General features: G+C 38.0%; 1 protein-coding gene across 7 annotated transcripts in view; it reads left to right on the forward strand.

Moving 5' to 3' along the window:
* The window catches only part of CACNB2 (calcium voltage-gated channel auxiliary subunit beta 2), a 168,471-nt gene that overhangs the window by 150,584 nt on the left and 7,124 nt on the right, over window positions 1-10,763 (forward strand). For 5 of the 7 annotated variants that reach the window (XM_026842327.1, XM_026842332.1, XM_026842329.1 and 2 more), the window contains exons 10-12: window positions 3,737-3,888; window positions 4,599-4,694; window positions 5,966-6,151. In XM_026842327.1, coding sequence (XP_026698128.1) covers window positions 3,737-3,888; window positions 4,599-4,694; window positions 5,966-6,151 — 434 coding nt within the window. Of the gene's footprint in view, window positions 1-3,736; window positions 3,889-4,598; window positions 4,695-5,965; window positions 6,152-7,566; window positions 9,958-10,763 lie in introns of all 7 variants that reach the window. The other 2 variants (XR_003397751.1, XM_026842333.1) reach the window with 2 other exon arrangements.

Below are 10,763 nucleotides of genomic sequence, written 5' to 3' on the forward strand. Positions count from 1 at the left end.
TCCTTTCTGCCTTATCTCTTGCAGGAACCCCATCTGTTAGGCATGAGTAACACATGCAGCCACTTTCCCTGCAAAATATTGTCATCCTCCCACTCCCACCCTCCCCTTTTTATGTAACAAGCTAGTGCCTAAGGGATTTGGTTGAGACCAGAGAAATATATATTCAAAACTACATTTATGTTAGAAATTTGATTAAAACCTGTAATCCAGGTATCATCTGGTCCATTGCCTGAGGATTAAACTAGAGCATTATTTCCTCCTAATTGATTATGTCCCCCTCCAAGACTTTATTCTTCTTAGCTGGGTGTGCTGGAGGGAAGGCAGGGAGGCTTCTGCTCCCCAGCATTGCCCCTGGTGTGGGGCCCATAATCAGGCCCGCAGACCATGGGGCAATGCAGTTTTGCTGTGTCTTTGCCTTTACTTTAGGTGAGATTATTGTAATGAATTGTTAAACATTTTTGCTTGAAATTCACTTGTAAGGTCCAACCAGTGTGAAGATTATTTGTCTGCCCCCATAATGGGATAAACCATTTACTTATGCTCTTATTGCACTGAATTTCTGTTCATTTCAGGGTACAGTAGAGATATTTGGAATTAATATATGGGAGTAAGTTTAAAGTGCAGTATTTAAAGTTGGCTGGAAGATGTGTACTTCTTGTTTCTTAGAGTTGACCCCCTATTGTATGGAATAAATAGCTGAGCGCTCCTGTCATTTCAAATATGTTCCATTTCTGATTACCAAGGAGGCCATATCAAATAGATTGTAAGGGTCACTTTAAAATCTAATAGCTTATTTCTGGTTTTGAGTGTTGTAGCTGGGCTGCCAGCATTTCATGATGATTGTCACAGTAGATTTAAGTATGTTTATGGCAAATATAATTTATTGGAGTTACCTGTTACAGCCTCACTGTTATGCCTCTTCAGTACATTGGAAGGGACATTAGTATAAATAGATTATATTCATGAAGGTGGGAAGATTGCTAAGCTATTACTGTGCTGTTTGAAGATACCACACTGTCATTGTTCTCAGGCTCCCTTTTTTAACTACCAGTGACATTTGTGTTACATGACATTTAGGGTTCTTTGCTTACTTTGGTCGAAAGTCTGAGAGAAAATTTGTGTTGAGTCTTGTTGGGAAAGAATCTTTACAGGTATAGAATTTGTTTTTTAGAGATGTTGATAAATAAAGATGAAAACCAAAGCTGCAGCAGTAGATAAAGCCTTTGTCATCTAATAAGAGAAGCTACTATTATTTAAGTAATTGCAATAATCTTATGTGTAGTAAAACTTTAGAATACAAGGAAGATTTGAAGCAAAGTGGAGACTTTTCCAAAGCTGAAAAAGTACTCTTAAGGGATCAGGAGGTCAGGACCTCTTTGTCAATCTCTGTGGTGTTTTTTTCCACCAATTCTTGACTGGAAAGACAGAGGTGGAACATGTTAGTTAATCAACGATGCAGTGTAGTTCCTTGAATTTTTCTCCTATGCCCAAGTTAAGAAAAATAGATACTGAAATACTTTGTAATCAATGGAAAAAGATATCTCTCCATCTTTGGACTCAGTTAACCTGGAGTTATTGCCCTGGGTATGTTGCACAATGGAAGATACCCTGAGGCATGCTTTGCCCTGACAAAGGGTTGTTTCAAAAGGTATAGCAGGAAATGTAGTTCACAGAGATGTATTCTATACTGGCAAAAAAAGTGCTTCCAGCAGTGTAGCAAACACTACTTCCCCAGACAAAATTATGATACCATGGCAAAAAGACAGATTTTGCTGGTTATAAATTGTCTTGAAGGAGGGTTTTTAGCAGTCTGGAATGGTCTTGAAATGATACATTAACTGATATTGTTACACTGACTGAAATGTTGAGCCTGGTTTAAAATTGCAGGAAAGCAATCCAAACTCATCATCAGAACAGTATGACAAATTATCTCTGATATGTTTATTCTAGTTGTCATTTGGACTTAAATTAGGGATAGACTATTGACTATCTTCTTTAAGTCACTGAGGTATTCAGTCATTCCAACAATATCTCTGTGCAACAAAGTTGCAGAAAATGTAATCATGAATGTGCCAACAACAATCAGAAGTTCTGTCTTCAAAAATGTGGTCCTAATTCAGACAGCAGCTGGACCAGTGCTTTTATCAACAAGCAGCAAAGCACGCACCGATGCTTTCCATACCAGCATGCTGTGCACATCTTGCAATGTTCTCTGCTGTAAAAGACTGACTGGCACATACTCAGGCGAAATGGGGAATAACTACAAACAGATGGAGGTTATCTCTAATAGATCCAAAACAATGTCAACCTCCTCCAGTAGAGAGCATCATATATAGATTTTCTGATGGCCATTTCAGATTTTGCTTCATTTATAAAATGATTTAATATTCATCTATTATTTGGAACCGAAAGATTTTGAGCTAAATGGAGATTAGCTGGGATGCTTTGGTCTCTCTTGGAAATTTTGCAACCTTATCATGGTATCTAATTGATTCAGTTGCTATTCTAAGATAACAAAAAATCAGTCTCTTCACACCTCTTGAAAGAGACTGTTTGCTACAGAAAACTCTCTAGCCAGATCAGATAGGCTGTGTTTTCAAGCAGATGTAATGCTTCTGTCAGCAGAGATCAAATACTGATAGTGTAATTTCAAGAAACTCTCTAATAAATGTTTCTGGTACCTCTTGTTGACGTTTAAGATTCTGTTTGTTATCTTCTAATACTCACTTTGAATGGGCTGGATTATCTAATCGGTTTGGTTCATAGAGTGTGCACAGCCTTTAAAGGGAAAACTCTATGAATGACAATCTTACCTGGCTCTATAACCTTCTTTATAGACTTGCATGAATCATCTAGCTTCTGTAATTTCTCTGTGAAGTCAGTCTATAGCAAGTTTTGAACAGAAAATGTGATTCCGTTTAAGGATGATTTTGCTGTTACAAGGTTTAGTTTTGTTTCATTTGGGAATGAGGACAGTTTCTACATCACTTGTGAAAGCGGATGCAGTCCATCTGCCTTGGAGAGGTTTGCCCTGGAATCTACTGCTAGTAAGGCAGGGTGCTGAGGAGCTGTGAGCATGAGTTACCAGAAGATAAGATGGTATTTTCTGGGAAGATCACCTTTCCAGAACTGCTGAGGTTGTTTTTTTTTTTTTTTTTTTTTAAGTATTTTATACATAGTAATCAAATTTTTAATATGGTACCATACCGGAGCCAGTATATGAAGGAAACACTGTTTTCCAGAGCTTTGGTAAGTTGAAATAAATGAAAAAATAGGAGGTTTTGCTGATATAGACACCTCAGTACATCTCAGTGCCTACCTAGGGCACTCCAGTTTGGGCAAATTGAGTACTATATAAGATTAAAGTTTGAGCTGAAATTATTTACATGTGGGAAATTAATAGCATAGTAATATTACTGTGTGATGCAGCAAGCATTCTTACCGTTTTTTTTTCCTTACATACATGGACTGGGGTCTTGTAAGAAGGTATCTCTCCAGGCTGGGATTGCAGGAAGCAGTGGAGGTGAGAGAGGCAAGCAGTGCTGCCTGCGAGGGCAACAAAATGGGGACAAAATGCTCTCATTGCATTCATTTCCCTAGCATGCCAGGAACATGCACGGCTAACAACTCCTGCCAGCCTGAGGAGGAGCAACACACCACTTACCACATTTTTACATTTCTTAAAAGTAATAGCCTTTCAATATTTTCGTAACTCTAATTTTCTACTTATCTGCAGCTGAAGTTCAAAGTGAAATTGAACGGATTTTTGAATTGGCAAGGACGCTGCAGTTGGTAGTGCTTGATGCTGATACCATTAACCACCCAGCTCAGCTAAGCAAAACCTCTCTGGCTCCCATTATAGTATACGTAAAGATTTCTTCTCCTAAGGTAAATATTTTACTGATATTCCTGCTGTTTCAGTAATTTATTTTTTCTTTTCGGGTTTTTTTTTGCTCTTAAATACAGATAATCACGTGTCCTTATTAAAGTTCAGAGCTATATGTTGTATTTGCTTCCCTTTGGATGGTGAAACATTATTAATCAAAATAGTATCTTATCTCTGGTGTTACCAAAACCCATTTCGGAGATGCTGTAGTTCCAATGCTTTTTTAAATTGCGATTGCACTTTTACTATCGAGCACGTAAGTAATGCTAACAGTTTGTTGAATCAAAATGCAGACATGAAAGGAGGATTTTTACATAATGAATATCAGACTGACTGGTAAACTTTAACGTATCCTGGTAATGTACTCTTTCATTCTGGAAAAAAGCCTGCACAGACCTTGTGAAGAGACATTTGAAAGAGAAGAATGAATTATGGAAAGAGAACTTGGCAATTAAATAATTTCAACTTAGAAATAAACAAAATCAGAAGCGGTAGAGGGAAATAGAAGGGGAACTTTTTAGTGCTTGTAACAGGAAAGATGTTGGGAAGTAAATGAAAATGAGCTTGGTCTGGATGTAAACAGCATGGGAAATGCTACTGAAGCCATCAAATGAAGAATTGGACCTGCTCAAGTAATGTAAACATTTTAAGTGGTTGTATATGTACATTAAGTCTGAACCTGCTAACTTTTATTCGGTCATATTTTTCACAGGTTTTACAGAGGTTAATAAAATCTCGAGGGAAATCTCAAGCCAAGCACCTTAATGTTCAGATGGTGGCAGCTGATAAACTGGCACAGTGTCCTCCTGTGAGTTACTGTTAATTTATGTCTCCTCTTTGAAAGGTGCCTTTCTTTTCAAGCACGAGGTCAATTATGTAATTTCTGGGAATGTTTGCCCTCTTCTGGCCATATTTCACTATTGCTTTTTTTATTTTTGCAGAACGCCTCATGAGGTCTCTGGGCTCTGCACAAGAGTGCAGGGAAAAAATCCTAGTCACAAGCAGTTATTAGGATATGTGCTGAATACATTCACCTCTCAAAAAAGCTGAGCATTTGTTTTGCTTGATAATTCTTTTGGGGATATTAGTCTGAAAATGAACCCTCCTAGTTGACTGTGCTTTATCTCTGGCAGTTTAGGGTAAAGCTGATGGTTTGGGTAGCTCTCTTTGGGCATATGTCACCACAGCCCATTACTGCTGACGTACTTGGTCACAGTTTTGGCAAAGAGCTGTTGGGTACCGTGTATCTGAGAGCTCTGCAGTTCTTTTGTTGATGTGTACTGCAGCAAATTCTTTCAACTTCCACTTACAAAATGGAGATGATAAGACCCCAGCTGTTACTTAAACATGGCAAGCATTATTACCTGCATACTCAACTGTCAAGAGTATGGGTAAGAGACCAGAAGATGAAGGTTCAGTTCAGTTGCAGATATTAGAATTTGCTATAGTTATGGAGCTGAGTGAGGGGGATTTTTCATCATTTAAGTTCAAACATCTCAATTAAAGAGACGAGTATCCTCAGGTCTCCAGGAAGTCAATGAAGAAAGCAAGAGACCTGCGTAGATTCTCAAAGCTGTCTTCAGGAGGACTCCTGTCTCCCTGACCAGGGAAATTAGACCATGTGACCAATCTCTTACCTAGTATTTGTACAACACTTGGAATCTGGATGATCTGAATTACTTGTATTTCTTACTGTTATTAGTAACTGACCTTAGTTTATCTTAGTTTTCTCTTAGTTATTCTAGAAAGGGGAAGTAAATCCCTTTCTTGCAGATTTGTTCAGTCTGATTTGTTCAAGCTGCCTCTTCCTATGTTCTTTGACTCTTTGTGCATTCCTAAGTGGAAGTCATGAGGGCTTGCTTTAGCAAGTGTAACATTAGTGCTAGTTGTGATTGCTGTCTTTTATATCAAATGCATTGAAGAAAAAAAAAAAAAAAAACAACAAAAAGAGTGACATATCTTAACACAAATATTAGAAATGCAGTTCATTTTTGATGAATGAGAATTGCAGTCATTAATGTCTCCAGCTGATATCCCTTTAGCTGGTGGTTATTCACACTAAAACCTTTTCTTTATCAGGAAATGTTCGATGTAATTCTTGATGAGAACCAGCTTGAAGATGCTTGTGAGCACCTTGCTGACTATCTGGAAGCCTACTGGAAGGCCACACATCCACCTAGCAGCAATCCTCCTAACCAGCTTCTCACTCGCACACTTGCAACAGCCACTCTTCCTGTGAGCCCAGGTCCAAATATTAATTTACAGGTACAGTTTTTATGCCATCTATTCTTTTTTTTCTGTCAACTTCTTCCTCTTCCAAAGCACAGTGGTAGTATGATACTAGAATATGCTGAATATGTCTTGCTGTTGTTGGTAGAGTAAGAGCTTTTTTCAGCAGACATTCACCTATTTTCAGTGTAAAAGGCAAATACAGGCACATTATTGTTATTGCTATTGTATTCACAGTAGCATGTGTTTGCGTATTGACTAGGGGGCGGGTTTTGATTCCAAGGACTAAACCAGACTGACTGAAAACATATGGTGATGTGAAGTGGAATACTTAAGATTTTATTGTGCCCAGGACACCACTGTGCCAGTAATACATGTATCAGCCACAAACATTTTTATAACTGGCCATACGTAATCCAATCAGCAGAATAAAACTGGGCTAATACTATTTGTGTTACAGCCTCTGGTAACGCTCTGACTGATGGGCACGCTATTGCTAAGAGGCAAATCCCAGCCCCAGAGGCCCTGCATGACAAATTGGGTTATGTACAGTGCAGATCCACAAATATTGGAGGGAATCTGTTCCTATCTTCCCACAGGCTATAGAGTTGTAGAGGTTGAGAATGACTGACTGTGATGTCTCAAGGTCAAAGTGGCCCTTCCAGTGTTTCCTTTGTTCTTTTATTCATTGGCCATTGCTATGAAAAGTACATACTTCCTTCAAGCCAAACTCTTACATAAAACCAAGTCCAGCTGCACATTGTGCAGAAAGACCTTGAGAGGCAGTATATTCTGAACAGTGAGGGTACTGTCTAGCAAGCTGGGAAAAACAGGCTTTATTCCTACCACCACACTGACCTGCCTGTTGACATTGTATCCCCTTTTTTCTCCTTCAAATTTTGGTTTGTATAATTGTATTAAGGTTTTCAGCATAATGAAATCCTCTCCTTTTTGTATGTGTTGCATGGCATGACATAAGGTCTTTAAAAATGCTACTTTATAAATATTATAAATAGCAAGTGATGCCTTGAGGCCAAAAACATCAGAGTAGGTGTTAAAATTTCTGTGTCCCAGCTCAAATAATGTCTGCATCTAAATTTCCACCTAAGTTCTACATATGCCCACATATTACATACCTATGTCAGTTAAAATTCATAACTTTGGCTAAGAAAAACGCCTCCTTTTAGAAAATCAAAGAAAAACAAAAAATCTGCACCCAAATTAAAATGCCAAAAATTTGCTTTTTGTTTTTATGGCCTTGCAAAGCAATTTTTTTTTTATCAAAGAATTTATTCCCCATTAGAAGACCACAGACTTGGCAGGTTTGTTCTTTAACAAGAAAAATTGCTTCAGCCACCTTGCAGGATATCTCCTTCTTTTGCTTTTAAAAGCAGTTGAGGGAAAAGAGACTGTAAGCTATGGCTCATTTCTACCTTTTTTTCTGTCCTCAGAGCTGAAACACCCTGAAAAAATTGTGAGCTGGAAGAATTTCTGAGTATGAAATTCATTATTGTTGTGTGCAGACTTGCTAGATAAACTTCATTTTCTTTGTAGATGTGTTTATTATTTTGCTCAAGGTTTTTTTATGCCTTTTGGGTGTGGATTTGTAGTTCATGTACTCATTTTATTAATCACACTCTCTGGAGAAACTATAGAGTTTTAATAACACTTCTGTGTATGTGATGCTATCTACTTACAAATTAACAGCTTTTTATTTTAAGGACTAAAAATGAGAATGTATTTGCAATTTCACAGTTTGTTTGTAGGTCTACTAATCCAAAAGTGCGAAGCAGTGGGGGTCCCTTATGGAACACAGGACTTCTATGTTCCTTTTGTTTCATTTCTTATGATACATTTTCAGCTGACATCTCAAACCTGAGCCTGTCACAGTCTTGAAATAGAGTGGGTTTATTTTCTAATCATGGTGGCTGAACCCATTCTGCCAATTGTGAGAAGACCCTCTATTTGGAGAATTTAAAGTCTAGATCTGTGCAATTTTTGTGGACTGCTCTGCAGAGAAAAACCATGCCACCAGCCATTTGGCCTGGAGGGGCCACATCTGCACTGCAGAGCATTTGAGTCATTCTCCCCTGGGTCCAATGTAGCATCCCTTTGGACATAATTGTTTTTTGTGGTTTTTCAGTCCCCGGAGTACATTGTAATGAGAGGTTTGTGTTGCCAGCCACCAGAGTGGTATTTTTATAGCATGATGCTGACTGTGTGCATTGCATGGTACAAGGTGCTTGAAGGTGTGAGGCCTCCTGGGACTGTTTGAAATTAAATCGGTGAAGACCATACACCTCCTGTCTATCTGATGTAGAGCTTTGGAGCAAACTGTCCTGACAACTGTTCTCAGGATTCTTCTTGTAGGGAAATAGTTAAGCTAATGCTAAAAAGACGACTGGAGCAACCTCACGCACATATGGTGCAGGCAGATAGGGACCACTGGATGGAAATAGGGAGCAAGCCAAATTGTCATGGTGAACACAGACTTCCCTCTCCTCTTTCAACATTGCTGAAACTTCTTTCCAAGAACCTCTACTTCTTTGAAATTACATCCTGAATAATGAAATGGGCTTATCTCAAACTTTCTCCATTTTAGGCAAAAAACTCTGAGATTGGGCCATAAAATTCCTGCACTGCAGAATCTAATCCAAATCAGAGCCCTAATTTGGATATGAACCACAAAGCCAGATCCTAATCCAGATTCAAACATTACCCCCTTCAGTGTCCCTGAAATAGTTAGGGAAAGTTACTGTCAATGAATTTGCCCAGAAATCCCAAAAGCCCTAACACTATTCTGAAATTGCAGGTATTGTTTCTAAAGTTTTTCACTGTGCTCCTCCACACATACTTGTCATAGCATAGAACGTGCATCTGAGTTTGTAAAAGTAGCGTTCTGTTCAAAGCAGATTCAAATTTTGCATTTGTTCTCAAGCCACAGCAATAACAGAGTAGTCACAATTATGTATATCGGTACATACATATTTGGCATTTGACCATATGAGAATTAAAGGGTTTCATGTGTGTACCCAGTTTATGTGCCTTAAAAGCAGTCACGGTTGTGAACTAATAAAAATGTGTTTACACATCCAAAGCAGGCATTCCTTTAGCCTCTTTAGCTTTTCATTTAATTTCATTTACAATTCACCTCTGTTGAGTCATTTCTTTTCACCTTGTTCTCATCTATACCATTTGTTTCAAATTAGGAACACATGGAGTAACCCAGCTAGTCGCTGGGAAGTTTACGGAACAAAATGTTACTTTAGAAAATGAAGATTTGTCAAATTTATCAAATTGCTGATTTGAAATATGTTGCTTTTTATAAGTTTCTGATAAAATACAGATTTCTTCCTGTTCAATTTCCTGTCATTTTACTTTTTGGGTTGCTAGGAAACCCACCTGCCAGGATCTGCAGCTGAAGGACAAAACTTTCTCCTCCCCCTAGCTCTTTTCCACAAAATAAAAGACAGAAAGAAGATATGTCCGTGAGCTGCCCTGGAGGCAATCCGTATTTTTAGATAACTCTGAACATAGGAGGGCAAACTTTAGACAAACTTTGGTAAATTCAGAACAGTCTCACAAACAGACACCTGTATAACTCTGTTAAAACCTACTTTAATTTTGTGCCAGTAGAAATGATTTTGTCTTGACATTCTTCACCTAATGTGAAAAGGATAATTCAATTTCACCATAATCTATTTCTTAAATTAATGTTGAAAAGTCTTTGGCTGTGGCTTGGGAATAAAAGCAGGTTAATGTAATGAAACTGCCAGATGAATTAAATAATGCCGCTTGTTCATTTTGCAGTGATTTCAAAGCATTATGCTGGTGAAGAGTAGGTTTGTTATTACCTGTTAACTTTTATTTCAGTTTTTTAATAGTAGTGGTGTGTTAGGAAATACTATAGGTGTTAATATCGCTTTCCTCATGCTTTTCTTGGCAATGGTCTGTATTCTAGAGCTCTTAAAATTATAAGTTCAAAGTTTAGTTTTTCATTACCATGAAGAAATGGAATTATTGCTGAGAAAAACAGAAGGCCAGTGATAGTATTAGTATCATAATACAAACTTTATTCATACCAGAGTCAATTCCATTTTTTTCTTTTTAAAAAAAGAGCTACTCTGAAAGAGCCAAGGTTTTGTACTTTGGTTCTCTGCTGGAATCCATCTCCTCAGCCCTCTAAAATCATTTTCCATAGTGGCTGTTTCTAGGCAGCTGCCTGTGAACTCTCAACTGATACATGCCCTCTCCTGGCATGATACATCCTCTTTAATTTTTCTGCAGTTGGTCCTTCTCCTGCATGCTCTCCTTTTGTCTGGAGTGTGGTAGGAAATTATTGCGAACTGGAATAGTCAGAAACACCACAGGAGATGAGAAGGTGTCACAAAATAACCCGTGTGCCACCCTCCATTCTGATGAGAGTGGAAGGAATTGTTTGTATTATAATACTGAATTTTCAGTAAGCGTTGAATTCTAATGGGTTTTTTCTAGTTTAGATTCAAAGTGGATTGTTGTGTACTTTGACAATTTGTACTTTTGTACAGTTTTATTGGTTTCATGGTACTTTCTAGTTGAATTTGGTATTGGGGAAAGTTTTTAAATGTGAACTTCATGTACGTGAACTTACTGCTGGTTGTGATAGCAG

The sequence above is a fragment of the Athene cunicularia genome, assembly GCF_003259725.1.
Source record: "Athene cunicularia isolate RWA chromosome 2 unlocalized genomic scaffold, athCun1 chr2_part1, whole genome shotgun sequence".
Taxonomy (NCBI): Eukaryota; Metazoa; Chordata; class Aves; order Strigiformes; family Strigidae; genus Athene; species Athene cunicularia.